The sequence below is a fragment of the Protobothrops mucrosquamatus genome, unplaced genomic scaffold (genome assembly GCF_001527695.2).
Source record: "Protobothrops mucrosquamatus isolate PMUCROS unplaced genomic scaffold, P.Mucros_1.0 scaffold1353, whole genome shotgun sequence".
In the NCBI taxonomy this organism is placed as follows: Eukaryota; Metazoa; Chordata; class Lepidosauria; order Squamata; family Viperidae; genus Protobothrops; species Protobothrops mucrosquamatus.
Genome location: NW_015387547.1, coordinates 537,448 through 557,951, shown reverse-complemented (window position 1 = coordinate 557,951; position 20,504 = coordinate 537,448). Strand labels below are relative to the sequence as shown.

At 38.4% G+C, this 20,504-nt stretch overlaps 1 protein-coding gene across 1 annotated transcript in view; it reads left to right on the top strand.

Annotated features, from left to right (window-relative positions):
* Positions 1-4,034: 4,034 nt before the first annotated feature.
* The window catches only part of FRK (fyn related Src family tyrosine kinase), a 53,861-nt gene continuing 37,391 nt past the window's right edge, over positions 4,035-20,504 (top strand). Inside the window, exon 1 of the mRNA XM_015821571.1 lies at positions 4,035-4,777. Within this exon, the coding sequence (XP_015677057.1) occupies positions 4,395-4,777 (383 nt within the window). The 5' untranslated portion in view covers positions 4,035-4,394. The remainder of the gene's footprint in view (positions 4,778-20,504) is intronic.

The following is a 20,504-nucleotide window of genomic DNA, read 5'->3' as shown; positions in this document are numbered from 1 at the left end:
AGCACTGAAAACATGCTGTTGTAATGTAAGCATCTTAGGCAATCAAGTCATTAGAATAAAAGAATAGGTATAAAATATATTTGATTCTAGATGAGAAAAAACTGTCTCTAGTGTTGGAGTTTGAAGATTCTGAATAACAATTATAAGCTGGAATTTCATCAGTGCGTTCATGTGTATTGTTACTGAGCCTTGCCACTGACCTCAAAACATATTCACAATTTAAGCAGCAGAAAACAAGACTTATCACATCTATTCATTATGTTAATAAGGATTTGGGGGATAAGTCTTCGGAGTGAAAAAAAACGGCTCAGATTTTTTTTTATGCCTTATAATGGAAGAGTATTTACAACGCTATGAATTTGGATGCTCTAATTACTTTGAAAGGATTGTGTACACCAGTAAACTAATGAGTGGTCTGCTTAGTGAATTAACTAAAGAAGAATAATGTTCCCTAAAGACTGCAATTCTCCTTCTCCAGACTTTGAAAATAAGATTTCTGTTTTTTATTGATGAGAATACAAAAAATTTTCAGAGTTCAATCTGTTTCTTTCTAAAGATATTATGCAGTCACAGTTGATTTGACTGCACAGGACTTTTTTTTTTGCCATCGACTATGCTTGCTTTTTTCATAAATAAAACATATGTAGAATGGTTGTGTATAATTCGAAAATAATTTGAAAGAAATGCTTTGGACCTTGCATGAACATAGCACTCACTTTCCTGCTAACTCATGTTTTAAAACATCAACTACTGTTTAAAGAATCAGTTCATTAAAGTTGATGTGATTCTGAAAGATTAAACAGAATGAATCGGAAAGATTAGAGATCAAAGTTCCCACCAAAGAAGGAAGAGACTGTTCTGAGGTTCTGCAGAATGGAAGTACTTCAAGAAAAAAGATTAGTTTTGCAATGAGTTTATGTTCTCAACTCTGGAATTAATAATAAAACAATTCAGCTTCCAATCTCTGTCAATGTCAGGGGAATAGGGAGGTCTAGAGGGGATTTCAAACTGTCTTAAAGCCACCATGCGTAAGCATGCTATAATAGCACTCAGTAGAGGAGATTTTGGAACTCACACATGTTCATTTAACAAACTGTACATGTTTCACCTTTCAACCACATATGTAGTATTAATTGCTTGGTGGACTATAGTTCATATACATAGAAAACTGAACAAATCCCAGTTTTGTTAAGTATCAACTACAAAATATGGGACATTCTGATATGGACATGATTCTTTATTAAAAATGCTATACATTTCAGTCCAAAGGCCCATCATTCTGTAGAGGAACATTGAGTTACAAGCAGGTTAGATGCTAAAATGTATTTTAACAGGACAATGGGGTTTTTTTTGCAAAAGAATAGTCAGCAATTGTGATATTTGAACCATATTATGATCTTAAGATGTATTACGTCATGTGTCCAACTTGGTGTAGATCTATATAAGAGATATAGATGTGGGCGTGCACAACAATTTGCAGAAATTATCTTGTCTCTTCTCCTTTTTCTACTGCTTGAATACTAATGTTGTCTTGCATTCTGTTTTCAATTAACTTGTTTTCTGATTTTCTTTGATCATTGCCAACTATGTCATTATTTAGAATAAAAATGTATGGAAGAAATTATATGTGAATTTGGTGCATCCTGGAGCTACGTATCTGGTGGCAGAAAGTTTAAGAAGTCCACCCTAAATGAAACCTTGCAAAAAGAATGCAAGAGATTTCCATGAGCTGCACAGTGGCTCTGTGACTTTGGAAAAGTTATGTCATGAGGAGCTGAATGTAGCCTCCAAGTATCATTCCGAAAGAAATATTACTAAGATTATCATGAAAGCAATTCTGGTACATAATAAAAAACAAACTGTGTTTATCTTCTTAGATGCAGAAAAGGCCCTTGACAATTTTAACTGAAATTTCTTGTTTAAGGTTCTAGAACAGTGATGGCAAACCTTTTAGAGACCGAGTGCCCAAACTGCAACCCAAAACCTACTTATGTATCGCCGGGTGCCGGGTGGGTGTGGCCCACTCGGCGGGTGCAGCTACAGTGGGCTTGGCAGACTGGGTGGGCATGGCCACTGGATGGGTGTGGCTGCAGTAGTCATGGCAGACTGGGTGGGTGTGGCTGGGGTGGGCGTGGCCACCTTGATGTTGCTTATGGGGAGGGACACCTGTGGGAGCCGGGCAGGGTTGGGGGCGATCCAGGGGGTATCTGGTGGGTGGGATGTGGGCTCCCCAATGGCGGCTCCAGGCTGGCTGGCCTTAGGCCAGTGATGGCGAACTTTTAGAGATCACGCGTGCTGGGGTGATGGCGCGTGCCCACAGAGAGGGCTCTGCGTGCCGCCTCTGGCATGCGTGCCATAGGTTCGCCACCACTGTTCTAGAAGATATGAATTTTGGACAGAACTTTATAAAATGGATGAGATCGATCTATACTTTACAGCAGGGGTGTCAAACTCGCAACGTCAAGTGACGTGTCGCAACATATCTTGACTTTTCCCCCATTTCTGGCAGTGGGGTGGGTGCGGTTTCGCCATGATGCATCTGGCCTGCGGGCCGGCAGTTTGACACCCCTGCCTTGCAGAAAGCACAAATTATTCTTAATGGAGATCTAACAAAGCTTGTGAAGTACAAAAAGGGACAAGACAGGAATACTGACAGTCCTTTTCTTGTTTATATTGAATACAGATATAGGACAGATGAGAAAATTGAAGGAGTAAAGATTAAAAAAGAAACTTATAAGTTAGGGGCTTTTGCAGATGATTTTGTGTTGGTTCTAGAAGATTCCTTAAAGATAATTGAAATATGAATTGACACATTAAAGGAATAGCTTTAGCAGGCTTCAAGATTAATAAAGAGAAGATGAAGTTACTAACAAAAATATGAAAATAGAAGCTCAAACAGAATTGATAAACAAATTAGTTTTAAGGTTAAGAAGAAGGTAAAATATTATATCCTTAGGACAAATATAAATTGCTATTTCAAAATAATTACATTAAGACATGGAGTGAAGTTAAAAACATGTTAATATGAGAGGAAGTACAATTTTCATTGCTGGGGAGAATTTTTGTGATTAAAAAATGCATGTCTTGAATAGTATGACTTATACTGATTCAGAGGTTTTTAAAGATTAATACAGAATTGAAACTAGAAGTTTTTCTTTTGTGATTGATTGATAAACAATTGGAAGAATGTCATGGAACTTTGTTTTTGTACATAACTGCCATGAGATTATTGTAGCACCTGGATAGAAAAATTGGGGATTGCCCACAATGGAGGAATGGTTACTTAAAATGAGAGCTGGATCTTGCTGAGATGATTAAACTGACTTCTTTGATCAGAAAAAAACCAAACAATAAATCATATTTATTGCTGACTGGAAGCCCTTTATATGCTTATTGTGTGAAACAAAAAAATGAACATACTATATGATTTATGGTTTTGATAATTAGAATAGAAAGAAGAGAGTAAGACGTAATCTTATAATTGTACTTACACCTGTTGTAAAGAAAATTGAGAGCTGCTTCTCTGTATCATTTTCTATTTATCTTTTACTTTTTCCTACCTTTAACTTTCCTTTTTATTTATTTTTCTTTTCTTTTTCTTACTCTATATTAGTTTGCATCAGTTTTTTATTTTGTTTTTAAAAGAACATTTAATAAAATTATATAAAAGAGAATTTATGCCAAATATGATAATAGCAACACATTTATTTATATGGTACAATGATTTTGCGGATTGTTTTATTTGTGGTATGCAGAACAGAAGGGATAATATGCCACTCTCTGTGTAATAAAAGAGAGGCAGAAAGAGGAGAAACCAGGAAGTGCATACAAAAGAAGTTTGTCCACATTTCAGCTTATTAACACAAAAGGTCAGTCTGATTGGTTATTCATTACCAAGAGTGACACGGTTTTGGTCTCTCTGCAGTAGCTATATTTTTTGAGAGACTAAAGAGTATTAGGAGGAAGAAAGGTAGGGAGATTGAGCTGAAAAAAAATCTGTTCTGCTTCTATTTGCTTGTTTTGTCCTTTTTTTTTTTTTTTGGCTCCCAAGAGAATGGCTCAGGTCTTTCTGAATTATCAGAAGAGGAAGTGAAAAATTCCCCTGACACCAAGATTTGCTTTTCATTGCTCAGGTTTCAATCCTGAGCGAGTAGCTGCAAGACGAGGAAGAAACTTGGTGAAGATTTTTTTGTTTTTAGAAATTGAGAGGAAAGAAGTAAGCGGATCTTCCCCAATCCCAGCAAAGTCTCTTCGCTTTTATCTTGTTCAAAGGGCTTGAAGGATGAGTTTGGAAATGACAGATAATGAAGAAAATAGCTTTCAAGGATTTGTGAATGCATAACAGGGGACAGGAGGAAAAAAAAAGGTGAAGAAATTGAAGCTGGCAAGTCAGTATGGGGAACTGCTGCCAGAAGAATTGTGCCAGTCTGGAGTCCTACGTGCTCTGGCTTTTCAAAGTTTGTGATTGCAGGTCAGGAGGTAAGACGGTGTCAGGCGATGATACAAATGGCTCTCCGGTAGGACCACCGATATCACTCCCACTCAGAACAGTAGATCAGACCTGCAGATTTGTTGCTTTGTTTCCTTACCAAGCCCGGACTGAAGATGATCTGAGTTTTCAACCTGGAGATAAGCTTGAAGTGCTGGATACCTCTCAGGAGGGCTGGTGGTTTGCCAAACTGCTTGTGGAGAATGGTCTTGCCAGACCTGGACAAAAGCTGCAAGGCTATATCCCAGCGAACTATATTGCACCTGACCAGAGTATTGAAGCTGAACCGTAAGTTCTGATACAAATGTAGAAGTAGAGGAAATACAGGTAGTCCTCAACTTATCCAACTTATCGCCACAACTGAGCCCCAAAACTTATGTTGCTAAGTGAGAAATTTGTTAATCCATTTTACGACTTTTCTTGCCACCTTTGTTAAGTGAATCCCTGCAGTTGTTAAATTAGTCACACGGTGGTTAAGTAAATCTGGCTTCCCCATTGACTTCGCTTGTCAGGAGGTTGCAAAAGCTGATCACATGACCCTGGGACACTGCGACTGTCATCATTGTGAGTCGGTTGTCAGGCGTCTGAATTTTGATCATGTGACTATAGGGAGGTTGCAATGGTCATAAGTGTGAAAAATGGTCATAAGTCCCTTTTTCAGTGCTGTTGTAACTTCAGTCACTAAGTGAGCTGTTCTAAGTCAAGGACTACCTGTAGATTTCTAGATAATGTACTATATTGCAATCACCAAATAGACCAATAGTCTTGGGGAAATAGCTAAATATATGGAAAATGCTCTTTTGAGAAACTAGAAGCAACTAAATGTTGTTGTGGGACTTTGGTCTAACATAACATTCGTGTAGACCCAATTTACCCATTATTTTCAATAGAGATTGGGACTGATATTATACCAGTAGCTCATTTAAATTGTTGGGTTTTTTTTTACAAAAAACATTAATGTTTCCTTTTCTCAGAATGAATTTATTTGATTCTTAATAAATCACTATGTGTGGATGTGTGCATGCAGATGTACTTTTTGTTGCTTTAGGGATGAAGTACAGACTAAATGTGACAAATGGGATCTCTTCCACGCCTCATTTAACAATAACCATTGGGGTACCTAGACAGCAATAAAGAGAGCCCTTCCTGGAAGGTATGGACTTCCCCTTCATTAAACAGGCTTTCTGGGCTGCAAAACTCTTTGGTTTTTTTTCTGCCATCATAACTTGAAAAGGTAAATTGTGGCCCCTGGGATCACCCAGAGGCATAAAGGGAACAACTTTCTATTTAGCTGTGTCTTGGAGGCATACGACTAAAACTGAATGGCTTTTAAAGTGGAAATACAATATCTATGCCCCTTAGAAAGTGAAGCATTCCAGATCTCCTAAGTTTTAGAATCGCTATTTTAATTATTCAAATATTTAGAAAACTAGTTTGGCCATGAAGGCTGGCGAGACTTAATTGCAGCTTGATTGCTCCTTGTTTACTTTAGTCCAGAAAGTTTGAGGTTTTGTTTGCATGAATAGATAAACCAGGGCAGTAAGTTCCTTATTGCAATTTGCATTCATTATTGAATGAAGTAATACATCTTGAACAAAAGTCTCTTACTATAGGGAGTTTCAACAAGTGGATATGATTCATTGGTGCATGTCTGCTCTGTTTTTAAAGGCATTTGAGGATTTAGGTGCTGTGCTGGTCTGTGCACTCTGTGCACTCTTCATTATACACTAATGTTTTTATTTTATTAAAAAGTAATACATTATGGCATAATTCATGGCATAAGAACTGAAAGAAAAAGTCATGGAGGAAGGGGAAAAGTAATTTCCATTTTTTTTCAATAGAGTTACAAATATGCTCTAAAATTCACGAGTAGTCATAAGTCAAGGACTATATATAGATCTCTCCAATCTGCCAATTTTGAATAGCATACAACTCCCCAGTATTTAATTGGGACTAAAAACATTTATACAATCAGTTAAAAAAAACCCCAGCTACTAGAAGTTATTTCTATTATTTTCATTGGAACAAAGATACGGAGCTGTTTAGCTGCTTAAGTTACCATGTAAAGAAAAAGATGGGTAGAATGAAATCTGAAGGAAATAAATATAATTTGTTGTCATTATACATTTGGATGTTTCATTACGGTGTGCAAGCCCTAAGCCAAATGCAGGTCTGGAGCCTTAAGGCTTCATAAACCCTGGTACATGCCTTGATCTTTAGCAGCATGTGGTTGGTATCGCTTCCTGGATAAGCCTGGATAAGCCATGGATATCCAGGAATGAGCCTTTTCAGTGTTGGTCTCCTGTTTCTGGTATTCTTTTCTAGAGCAGCATGTCTGAACCTTGGCAACTATATGGTATGTAGATGTCAACTCTCAGAATTCTGGGAGTTGAAGTCCATACAGCTTAATGTTGCCAGCCAAGATTGAGATACACTATCCTAGAGAGATGGCTTGGAATTGGTGGATTGTGGATTGTTGCTCTGAGGAGAAGACATTCTATCTCTGGTTGGTTTTTCATGCCAACTTTTCATCTATGCTACAATTGTACTTTTTAATGAATAATGTGTTGCCGCCCAACATAAATTTGAATGTTTTTCAAAAGATTACTTACTGCTTTTTGTACATGGTATGTTTCTCACTTTTTTTTCTTCCTCCTCTTCTTCTCCCCTTCCTTTTTTTTGTTCTCCACATGTCGGTTTCTAAGGATTTTGTAAGATTCCCTGGGAAAATATTTGTTTGAAAGTATGTTCATAGAGAGTACCTTTTAAAAATACATGAGAAATAAACGTGCTTTAATTATTATTTTTTGGTGAAAATAAATGAAATAATGTCTTCTTGCTTAACTACTTTGCCGATGTTAATTCAACACACCTGCTTCTGTGCCTCACATAAACAAGTTTTTGTTGATATCAGTAGTCTGCTAGATATTCCTGTTGCTATCAGAAACATACCAGGTGTGTGTTGCTCGGCTGTTCCAGGAATGCTTGCTGCCAACGGGAGCATCTGCAACCGAATGCATTAGGAAAAAATGCTTATAATGACTTCTTATTCTTAGCACAGCCTTTTATTCCTGGAAGGGGAATAATACTATTTACATAATGACCATTTCTGCATGCTGGCAGCTCTCAGATATGGGTTTATCAGGCCAATCTTACCTCAGTTTAGAGGTTAAGCTGGATTGGGCCAGGGAATCCCAGGTGAGACTGGGAAGGTCTAAAAATAAAATCCTGAGCAAAGGCAATGGCAAACCTCTTTGTTATTTTTGGTTAGATAAAGGACGGGATGTCTCCATGCATCCATCAGGATTTGAGTTTGATGCAAGCACATCTGTATCTCAGAAATCACCCTTTAAGGCTTAGTACCGGTTGCAACTGATCGATGACAAGAAAATTACAGCACACTAAATATGTCATGAAGTTAGGGACATCTGAGACTCACTTGTCTCTTGTCATTTGTAATATTGAGGAGCACAATGTGGATGTAAGAAAAAAATAGATTTTGTTTTTATGGGAATTGTAATACAACCTGCACATCAAGTGCCTAGCTGGAGAAGGCTGCCTTATTCTCCATCTTAGTTGTTTCACACATCAAGGCAGCTAAACAATAAAATGCTCATTGTCCACAAAACGCTAGAGAACTAGCTGTGTTACATTTTTCACTAACATACAGATTCAGGATTTTCATTCCCTTGATCAGCCCAGGCAGCTCATATCATCCTATCTACATAGTTGTTTTGTCATTGTCTGTATCTGAACTTGAGGGACAAAACTGGGGAGTCACACAATTTCATGACTGCTATTCAGAGCTGTTAATGAAGTCATGCAGTTCACAGGAAGGATGGGCTTATAGGTGAGTTTCATAGCCAAACAAATATTTTCTAATGCTACAGAAATTTAGTAGTTCTCAGCAATTTAAAAAAATTACGGTTTGACATATTTATGATTAGGTTGCAAAAAGAAATCATGTTGTTTAAGGACAGCTGTTGTATCTTTTCTTAGCTTATAACATCTACAAAGTATTGTGGACTGGTATATGTGCAGTGTTGCTTCTGTTTTAAGCAAAGCAGTTTCTGCCAGGAGCCTACACAGATTTATTTATTAGATTTTTATCCCATCTTTATTACTTTATAAATAACTCAAGACTGCAAACAAACATGATATTCCTTCATCTTTCTGTTTTCACCATAAATAGCCTTGTGAGGTGGGCTGGGCTGACTGGCTCAAAGTCACCCAGCCAACTTTCATGGCTAAGGTGAGACTAGAACTCAAGGTCTCTCACTTTCTAGGCCAGCACCGACATCATTCTGGTAGTTCTCAACTTACGCTCACAGTTGAGCCACAACATTTCTGATGCTAAGCAAGACTGTTAAGTGAATTGGAGCCCAGTTTATGGGGTACAATTTTTTGCCACAGTTGTTAAACAAATCACTGCTGTTCTTAATAAACCATACCATGCAGCTGTTAAGCGACTCTGGCTTCCCTCATTGACTTTGCTTGTCAGAAGCCAGCTGGGAAGGTTGCAAGTGGTGGTCACATGACCCTGGGACTCTGCAACTGCTGTAAATACATGCCAGTTGCCAAGCACCTGAATTTTGATCATGTGACCATTGGGATGATACAACCATTGTAAGTGTGAAAACTAGTCATAAGCCACTTTTTTCAGTGCTGTTGTAACTTTGAATGGTTACTAAATGCATGGTTGTAAGTTGCAAGCTACCTGTACATGTTGATTAAATTTTGCCATCCATGAGTAGTCTATGTAGGATCTCCCACTACAGTATATTTTTTGTCTTTCCCTGGAGGAGACAGATCGGCAGAGACAGGGGAAGGAGTCAAAAGGGGAATCAGCTTAGAATCTCTAGACAGTCACAAGAGAACTAAATCCCAACCCTTCTTGAATGCCGTTGAACCTTAGTTTTACACAGGTGCAAATAATTATTTTGAGAAGATTCTTATGCATAGACTTGAGCAATAAATTGGTAATTTTGAATTGTTTTTGTGTAGAACTAGTTTTTTGCCCCTGATCCCCCCTCTCTCATTCGTGGGGTTCAGACGCTCATTCATTTAATTGATGTGAAAGGGATCGGTCCATGTACAAAAAGCTTCTCCATAAAAGGAATGGTTCCTTCTAATTGCCCCTTACCTCTTTTCACAGAGAGAAACTCTTTATTAGCCACATATTGAATATATCAGTAGCAGAGAGGAGTGACCTCTAGGATCTCCCCTTTTTAAATTGGCTGGGAATACGGGAACTTTATTCAATAGATTGACAAAGCCCAATCTGGAGAAAGCTCTATTACCATCTGTATTTGCATCTTGTTATTTATGCCATTGTCCTCTATTATTTGCAGCTGGAAAACAAACCCTGACCAGGCTTGTAAAGTTGAAAAAAAATAGATGATCTTTCAGGGATTGTTTTCTTTCACATTTGTTTAGCATTTATATATTAGCTTGGCATATTATCCTCATGTGGGTAGATTAGGGATCCGGCTATATCCAGCCATTTCATCAAGACAGAAGCAATTTTCACAATCCTGGCTTAGAAATCTAGTAATAACTTTCACTGTTATTATTGTAGGTAGCAACATGTGCCAAAATACAGAAAGGGTGAAAGAATGCCATTTCCCCCAAAGGCTGCCTAGGTGATAAAGGTATTAGGGTTTGGGAGACCTTTGTCTATATTAGCCAATTCGGAGACTGGTGACTTTACTAACATAAGTAATTTATTACATGTACTTTTCAAAGCTACCTACTGGAACCATGAAATATTATTATAACTAATACATGTTTTTAAAGAATATGTTGATTTTACAGTTTTAACTCAGCTTATTATAAAACTAAAGTTTTATTGTACAATCAAAAGTAGACATTGCCTTCTGAAGCACTTAACCAGTTGAAGCACAGAGCAGGGGTATTCTGAACTAATGGCTTTTAATTGCTTATCTACAAATCTAAAATAATACAACGGACATGTTTTTCTAAAATATTTTTGGTTCTTTTAAACTATATTTGAATGACTTTTTTTAGTGAAAATTATTTTATATAACCCAGTTCATCAAGATCATATATTATTCAGATTTTCTTCTGTAAAGGTATAAATATATAAGGTAACCGTTTACACTACAAAACAAAATCATAAAAATATACAAATATAACAATCAAAACAGCACTACAACTTTATAATAAAATATCCTCTTATTCTAATTTTTTGTCACTTTTTAACTTGTCTTTCCTCTTGATTTCCTCCTCTTCCTAACACTCCTTTGTTGTTATTTTATGTTTTGTTGCCTTTTGAAACTTAATAAAGTTGATTAGGAAACAAGATCACATACTCATGATCTCAGTCTTCTGAAATGGATTGTTTTGTTTCTTTTTCCTTCCTTCCTTCCTTCCTTCCTTCCTTCCTTCCTTCCTTCCTTCCTTCCTTCCTTCCTTCCTTCCTTCCTTCCTTCCTTCCTTCCTTCCTTCCTTCCTTCTTTCCTCCCTCCCTCCCTCCCTCCCTCCCTCCCTTTCTTCCCAGTATCCAGCTAATATTTCAAATTTTAATGAACATATCTAGACATGTACTGTACCTGTGTAATGTGGCTTATTTTTAATGACCTCAATGAGATTGGTATGAATATAGATTTAATGCATATATTATTTAAATCCCATCAGTAATATTTACTTTAATTATCCTAACTATCTGTAATCCTCAGCAAGGAAGGAAAGCCTGAATTTTCTAGCCGTAGATTTATTTTAACAATGCATGTAAATTAGCACTTCGGGGTATCAAAGTATGATCCTTCTTTTTTATCCATTTCTTTTTATAATATTCTGCATTGCAAAACAAGTATCAGAGAAACAATAAATCACCTTCCACTGATGTATTAGTGACAATTGTTTTACCTAAACATGATAATAACCCTCTGCCAATGTATTATAGACAACAAATGCTGTCCAGCTGGACTGTGGTAATAACTGAGTCCAGGTAGGGATTGCTGGTTCACAACAGATCCTCCTTTGTTTTCTAAAAAGATGAAAGAGGGAAAAAAAGGCTTAGTATCTTTTCTTATATATTTGCTAGCCTTCCTCCCCACCACCCTGTGTGATTTCCAGGGGAAACTGTGGGTATTTGGTCTTTTTGCAAATAAATCTGAGTGGTTGGTTTGAAAAGAAACCGATGTTATATTGTGACAAGGGGTACCTGTGATAGCAAGCATTCTTCAGAAATTTATTTAATATTTAATGTTTAATATCATTTAATATTGAAATCACGCCTTAGTGAGGCAAAAATGGGACTTCCATTTCTACAGCAAGATGTGTCTCCTGTCTTTCCCTTTCCTTTCAGGAGGAAAGAGAAAAATCACAATTGTTTTTCAGATTTTTCTACCCACGGAAAGAGCTACCGCATTGAAAAGAACATCGCAATGCTATAAGGGTATTATCCGGGGAGAATTTTGAGACTTGGGAATAGACCCCTTAGGGGAAAAAAGAAGAGAGGAATGGAATGATTAAAGGGAATATTAATTGTTTGAAGAGCATGGCTGTACCAGGGGAGATAATTATAAATAAAAGGCATGAGATACAGAGATAGTTATACAGAGGATGTAGGAGAAGGAGTAGCAGAACCTGAGGTGGAGTCAAAAGAGGAATTGGCTTAGAGTCGCTATGTAGCCACAAGCGGATCAAGCCCAATCCCTTTTGAATTCTGTTGACTCTTATCTGGTGTCAAAATAATGCTATCTGTTAGTTGAGTAGATTCTTGTTCATAGGCATGAGTAATAATAAATCAGTTTAATTGACATGTAGTCCTGGTCTTTCATGCTTGACAGTATTCTAGTAGTGTACAAATAAAAAAAACCAGGTTGCACAAATCAAAATTAAGTCAATTATCAGTTTGTACAAGTAGTTCTCAATTAACAGCCCTATTTGGGACCAGAATTTCCATTGTTAAGTGATGTAATCATTAAGCAAAACATCACATGACTTCACTGCTTCGTGTTGCCAGTTTCAGTAGATTGCGGTCATTAGGCCAGGATCTCACACTTCTTCTGTCCTGCTGTACTCATCTCTGCTTCAGCTCCCCCCGGCTCTCTTCCCCCCATCTTTACCCTTTTGGTCACCTTGTACCCCACTACTCTGCCACTCTACACAACAGTGGGGTCAGCAGTGGGAGGAAGAAGACAGAAAAGGTCATCTGGAGCAGGGGTGGTGGAGAGCAGGGGGGCAGGAGAAAGGGGGGGGGCAGAGTACAGAGCAGCAGGGATGGTCAAGAGCAGGGTAGCCAAAGTGGCAGAGATGTAGGGAGACAGGTGAATGGGTGGAGCTGAAGTGTACCCTGTGGATTGTAAATGTGGGTAGGCTACCAAGCAACCAAGTTTTCATCCTGTGACCACTGGGCATTGCAATTGTGTAACTTTGAGGAAGATTCATACAGGACCATTGTAATTTCAAATTGTGGTTGAAGGAATGGTTATTAGGTACGGACTACCTGTAGATGGGAAACAAGAAATAGTAAGTTTGAAATTAATTTATGGAGTGATGGGATTGTTGTTCCAGGCCAGAAGTAGGCAACCTTGGCTTTTTTTATGACTCGTGGACTTCAACTCCCAGAATTCCTGAGCCAGCATGCTGGCTCAGGAATTCTAAGAGCTGAAGTCCACGAGTCATAAAAGAGCCAAGGTTGCCTACTCCTGTTCCAGGCAGATTCTTAAAAAGGGAATGCTGAAACTAACTTCCGAGATGTGTAGTCATATATGTGAATGTGAGAATATTTTGAGCAAAGGAAAAACATTCTTTGTTTTTCTTTGTCACCAGAAGTCACTTTTATTTGAGATGGAGAGCTATCAAATATGACAATTATTATTATTATTATTATTATTATTATTATTATTATTATTATTATTATTATTAGTAGTAGTAGTAGTAGTAGTAGTAGTAGTAGTAGTAACATTCTGCATATTTTCAGAGGAACTTTTAAAGTTCTGTTTTCCTTTCACTTGTGAAATAAAATTCTAGCAATTTTAATTTTGTGTAATTGCATAAGTTTTGAATGCAAATTTATTTTTAAACTTTCCCAAAGTAGCTCAGGGTGATGTCAGAAGCAAAATCAATAAAACAATTCAAAATAACAGTCTACTGAACAAACACTATAACAATAAAAGCTCAGAAAGGTAGCTGGAAAGAGCATAAATGTTTTATATTATTTTTGCCTTAAGATCTAATTGTGATTTGGTGGGGTAGTTGTCAAAATAGGATTACAGTAATCAAAATCTCTCCAAGCACCCTCAAACTTTGGAGCCTTTTGAGCACAGTTGGAATTTTGAAAGAATCCCCTGGGTTCTTTTCTTATTCTTTTATAAACTAAGAGTTTAGTTCTCCATTCATAAAATGGCCATTATGGCGGTGGTGGCCAATGACTAAATCCAAATATACTGGAACCAAACTGGTGAGAAAGATCAAGTCCCAATATTCCCCCTGGATGCATCTTACATTGCAATTTCCTTGTTTGGTTTGTATGATTTTTACCTAGGTTGGAGACATCTCTTCCAAACCAAACACCCTATTTTTAATTTCCAAAGATGTCCATGTGTGCCATGAAAGGCTCAGAATTAGTCTTGGTAGTAAAAGTAATCCTTTAAAATTACTTTACAACATGTTAACTACCCTGTTCTGTTCTGTTTATAAATGTCAATTGATAATGGAAAGAGAGAGTCCATGGGCTCCTACTGGAATCACACTGAATATCACAGTTCAAGCTTAAATTCTAAAATAAAATAAACTAAGCTTTGAGGTTTAATATTAATCAGACAGTTAAAAGACTTACCGGAAAATAAATACTTTTTCATTCAATTTGTGGTGACATATACAAATACTAGATAGTGTCAAGAGTTGTTCCGCTGTCTAATAACTACTGCTAGATTCTCTGTGCCTTGACTGGGGAAAACTAAGGATTCTAAAAATGGAGCAATTGAAAAGTAGAATATAGCTATGGCTACATAGCTATGGCTAAAGAGCAGATATTAGAAAATAGTAAAATTTATCCTTTTAATAAACAGGTGTGTTGGTTCATTAGTGGTATAATCAAGCATATACATTAACTAATAATAACCATCTATGATCTTTAATTTGCTAATCATGTTGGGCAGAATTTTTGTGTGTCTATGTCTCATGAATGCAAACACAGGGGAGGTTACATTATAATGTTACAAAGAAAAAGAAGCCGGTTTAAATTCTTCAGTAGCAGACAGTATCAGCTTTTACTTTAAGTGATATCAGTAATTTATCCCAGAGTATGGTACGTTACCTTACCCTGCAAATGGGATATTTTAAAGGAAGCTAAAAGCCTTTCTATCAAATAAAATAACAGGAGAGATGACTCTTCGAAAAAAAATTTTAGAAGCTAAATCTGATTATTGTAAGCAAGGCATTAAGAATGTAATTGACTGATTAAAAATGAGCAACATGTGAATTCAGATTAAGATAATGACTCATGGTGGAATCATGACTTCATTATGATTAAACAGACTTCACAGAATTACACCATTGATTACAACAGAGAGGTTAGGAGGCCTCATAAGATAACATTATTTAATTTGCAGTAAATCTGTACACGTCTCTATTATTCTGAAGAAAGACTGGGCACTGAAATGCTCACTTATATTCAGTTGCATCCCATAAATAATTTCACTCAGAAAGCTATGGGAGGTTTTCTACAAGTTTATTGTAAATGCTGTTGATTGATTATGAGCCATCAAGAATTGTTGACTCTTACTGACCACATAGATAATTTTTATCCATGATGATCTGGTCCTTCAGCTCTTCCAACAATATACCCATTACTAATGTATTTGAGTCCATCCACCTTGTGGCTGGGTCATCCTTTTCTCTTTCCTTCCAATTTTCCCAGCATTAGAGTGTTCTCCAGAGATCTAAGTCTTCACATATTATGTCTGAAGTAGGATAATTTGAGCCTCATCATTTGTGGTTCAAGTGAGAACTCTGGGTTCATTTGTTTAATGATACATTGGTTTCTCTTCTTGGCTGTCCACAGTATTCTCAGGAGTCTTCTCCAACGCCAAAGTTCAAAAGCACTGATACTGCTTACAATATCCTGCTTTTTCAAACTTCAAAGTACCATGCCTTGCACATTTCTGATCTTTGTAGGCACACACACACACACACACACACACACACACACACACACACACACACACACATATCATGGCATTTGAATATCTTTCAAATGGCCACACATGGCCATTTACAAACAAACAGAGCATCTCTACTCACACTCCTTTCTTGGAGGAAATGGCAAAGGTTTTCCACTGAGCATTATTCTTCCTCTGGGGCATTGAGGTGCTTCAGGGTTGAAAGGATTAGTCAGTGACATCACTGTTGTCCAGGAGATGCCGAGTTGGGGGCTCCTTTCATGTCCCCGGCAGGAGCTGGAGTGAAGGATGGGAGCTCACCCCACCTCATGCAATACTTGGGTCTTCAATGCGGGCTTGCTAACCTCCAACCCAGTGTCCTAACCACATGAGCCACCATGCTCCCTATTCACTAGGAAAATGACATAGAACAATGATGGCGAACCTTTTAGAGACTGAGTGCCCAAACTGCAACCCAAAACCCACTTAGTGCCAGGTGGGTGTGGCCCATTGGGTGGGCGGAGCCCATTGGGTTGGCATGGCCCATTAGGTGGGCATGGCTGCGGTGGTAACGGCAGACTGGGTGGGACTAAAAAGTTCAATCAATCAATTCCAACTTTGCAAGTTTTTTTTCCTGTGAGAAGTTGAAATTGACTGATTGAACCTTTTTTTTTTTTTTTGCACATGGCGGCGGAGGCCTAAAGCGAAAAAGTTTTATAAAACCCAGCTGAAGGCCTAGCACTGGGGCGATGGTGCGCGTGCTCACAGAGAGGGCCCTTAGTGCCGCCTCTGGCACCCGTGCCATAGGTTCGCCACCACTGACATAGAACCACAGGACAAAGAATCAAAGTACCTTAAATTCTGTTAGGTTTAATCTTTCTTGCAACTTTCTTGCAACTCTTTCTTGAGACCTGCATAATTTTCCAGGAAGACTCAGCGAACTCAATAATTTTGCTTCAACCTGAAGCCCGCTCATTCAAGATTTTGGACTGACTTTCTACTGGTGTTTTAGAGAGAAATTAAACCTTCATTCAAGAGAATGGGAGATGAAATAGTGGGAGACTTTGGTTTTCTTCTTGCTTCTTTTTTGGAATTGCTCACAGCTACTCTTCCCAGTCTCTTCCTTATGCTTTCTGCCTTAACCCACTTTGTAGTAAAAATAGTTCTCCTTTAATAAGAATCTTGGCCATGTGGTAATGATTAATTTTCTCTAGGTCTCATGCTTGAGAAGCGCAGATCTTTTTTTGTCGCAGTTCTTATTTGGCTGCTTCAACTGGATGAGTCATGATCCTGTATTCTGTGGTTCATAGTTTTAAGATCGATGGCGTGGTCAATGGATAGAGATAGTGAACTTTATGAAAAAATTTTTAAAGACAAAACTCGTACTTTCGAAATTTATAAGTTTTACTAGGTAAACACTCGAAATTTCGAACGAATCGTTGTCTTTACAACCCTGAGTTGACACTGGCATTCAACTCTTGACGGTCTTACTACATCTACGACCGGATCTTTCAGGGAGACCGTGAGTTCTAGTCTCACCTTAGCCATGAAAGCTGTCTGGGTGACTTTGGGCCAGTCACTCTATGTCAGCCCAACCCACCTCACAGGAGTTGTTTGTGAGGAAAACAGAAAGAGGAAGGAATACCATGTATGCTTGCAGTCTTGAGTTACTTATAAAGTAATAAAGATGGGATAAAAATCTAATAAATCAATCTGTGTAGGCTCCTGGCAGAAACTGCTTGGCTTAAAACAGAAAAGGCTTAGTTAATTTTTTTTGAGATATCAGCTGTTTTCCACTCTGACCTCCTTGGTTAGTTCTTAAACAATGATTCTTCAGCATGCATTTGAAGCACACCTCTCTGGGCTTCTCTGGTCCTTTCTTGTTATCAGTGATGACGCCACGAAAGAACAACGTCCACAAATCAAAGGGCGTAAATTACCTGCAAGTTAGCTCTAAATAAATTAAGATGTTGCCAAAGCATACAGATAAGAATAATAGTGGGAAAAGGGTAAAGGTTTTTTTGAGCAATTTATTAGTCATTAGTATATTGCTCCATACAACATTATCATTATCATTTATCATAAAAAGTTCTTGAGAATGAGAAACACCCCAATCTAGGAAATACAGGAGAAATGGTTGAGATCACAATTCAGGTGGAAAATTAATCTTTCCTTTGAGCCTGAACTCAGCCTTTTCATATGCTTCCTGAAGTGTATGTTGGTAAGAGACATACGGACTGCAGTATCACTGTTATTTAGATTGCCTTGTTCAACCACTGGATTAACTCAAAATGCGGTCTAGGTCAGGGATCCCAACCTGTGGGCCATGGCCCATTACCGTGGGCTCACAGCCCCACTTGCATGAGAGTTGCAGAGGGTCGGGGTCTTTCTTGCGTGGACACTCAGAGCCTCACTTGTGCGAGCGCTTGGGGCCTTACTCGCGTGAGGTTTGTGGTCCTCACAGCCCCACTTGAGTGAGGATCACAGGTGTTCGCAGCCCCACTCATGTGAACATTGCGGGTGGTAGGAGCCTCACTCCCGCAAGTGTTGCATATGCTCAAGGCCTCACTCACGTGAGCACTCAGGGCCTCACATGAGCACTCAGGGCCTCATTCACATGAGAGTCATAGGTGCTCTCGGCCCCACTTGGGTGAGCAATCGGTGCTCATGCACGCACATGCACATGCACATGCACCTCCCCCTCCTACAAAACCATCTCCTCTTTCCCTTCTCCCCCCTCCGGGCCATCACTTCTATACAGAGTCAGTTGGCATATATACCCTGTGAGCCCAGCATGAATCAACCTAAAAAAATGTATTTTATGCTCTTTCTTTTGTTTTAGCTACAGTATTTACGTTCTTCTGATTCATATCTTTTGTGATTCTTTCAGCTGAACTATAACTATATGTTCATATATACAGTATAATTTGCCTCCAAATTGTTAAGAAATGCTGATTGAAATGATACAAAATGTTGATGTCTGATATAAATAAGAATGAGAATGATGACTACACTTTTGATGAGGTCCATAGAAAAAGGTATGGAAAGCTTGCACGACATGAACCTCTCACAATATGTTCCTTGCTGCCTATCTTGCTCCTTCCTCTAGCTAATTTTTAAAGATATGCTGAGTTAAAAAAAGGAAACTTAGCAGGTTACAAAGCAAAGATTCACCATTCAGCCTAATTTATATTTTCAGCAATACCTCTGGGACCTTGAGAGATTCAAGAGGCATTCTTAGAAAATAAAAACTTTGGATAGCTGTGGCTAATATTTTGTTCATGGATATTTTGTAATTGGCCGCATCCATCATGGCATGTTCTGAGCTCTCATAACAATCTGATATATGCTGCATCCATACAACCTTTGAATGCAGGTTTGTCTGCTCCTTTACATTTTGCAGAATACATAGAAGGCACGGCTATTTCCAGAAAGCACAATCCCAATGGAATGGTATTATTATCAAGTCACAGTTGGGTGAGCTAAAATAAGTAGCTTAGAAATAGACCAAGGACGCAATTTGAAGGTCAAGGGCAAATGGCAGAGAGGAATGAAGCCCAGGGCAGAAGTCCAAGCTAATTTGGAACAGGGAGGTGAGCAGCTGTATGACCTGAATGCAGATGCAGGATTTTAAGCTGGAAAGCTTCAGTGTCCAGATACCATGCAAGGACCAAACCAAAACAAACCCTGTTCTCAAGGCAAGACATATAGCATATTGTGATATTGTCTACAGCCCAGGATCAATTGGACTGAGATGAGTGGTATGTGTATACCACTCATGAATGAATGAATGAATGAATGAATGAATGAATGAATGAATGAATGTCTAAGGATGGAGCCAGTAGTCTATCTGGAATCTTCAGCCATTCAAAGTGCAAAGTGTAATTCCAGAAAAGGATCCTGCAGTGCCAAGGCTGTAACCATGGAGACATTTCTCTCTATCTCGACAAATATGACGAGATGAACTAGACACATGAATGAGGATATAATTGGTCCATGTCCTTCCCACATTCAGCATCACTTAATTTAGCATTTTTGTTCATTTCAACCCAATAGGATGGTTGAGCAAATTTGTATTGACGTTTTGGAGTCTTGTCTGTCCATCTGTCCATCTCTCAGAAAGAGAACAGCAAGGGATTAAATTTGGTGAGAGAGGAGAAACAAGCAAAAGAAAGACAGAAATTAAAAACGTAGGCCAGATTCAGCTTGGGACTGTGGAGGAAAAAGATGTCAATGGATCGTTGGACAGTGGCCTAGAATACTGCTGACTGCTCCAATGCCAAAGCTCTTCCTCCTTCTTTGTCATGTGACCCTCAGTGAAGCTTCTCTTAAGGAAGTGGAGAAACTTCCCAGAGCCATGTGCTGCATACTTTCCTTCTTGGTTCTATGTATATATAGAAGCCCTTGCTTCATAATGCTAACTGGATTAGCAATTCTATTGCTAAGCAACATGACTGTAAAGCATGAAGTCAGATGAATGCACTGACTTAAGGCAGTTATGGTACTCCCAGTTGCCATCATTAGGTGAATCCCACAGTCACAGAACATATACCACTATCACATGATTGCTATTGGCGATCTTCTGCAGTCTTCTTCATGGTCTTTGCTTGTCAGAAGTTGGCAGTGAAAGTTGCAAATGGTGATTGTGTGACTCTGGAATGCTCCAACCGTCGCAATTGCGAGTCGGTTGCCAAACACTTGAATCATGATCATGAGAACAGTGGATATTGTGATGGCCACCACTACGAGGCTCCATCATAAGGCCTCCTCATTCAGCACCATCCTCACTTTGAACAGTCACTGAAGGAGTGGTTGTTCAACAAAGACTATCTGCATTTATCTACAAAAAATATTGGCCTGTTTACCATGCAGCAATCTCCTGA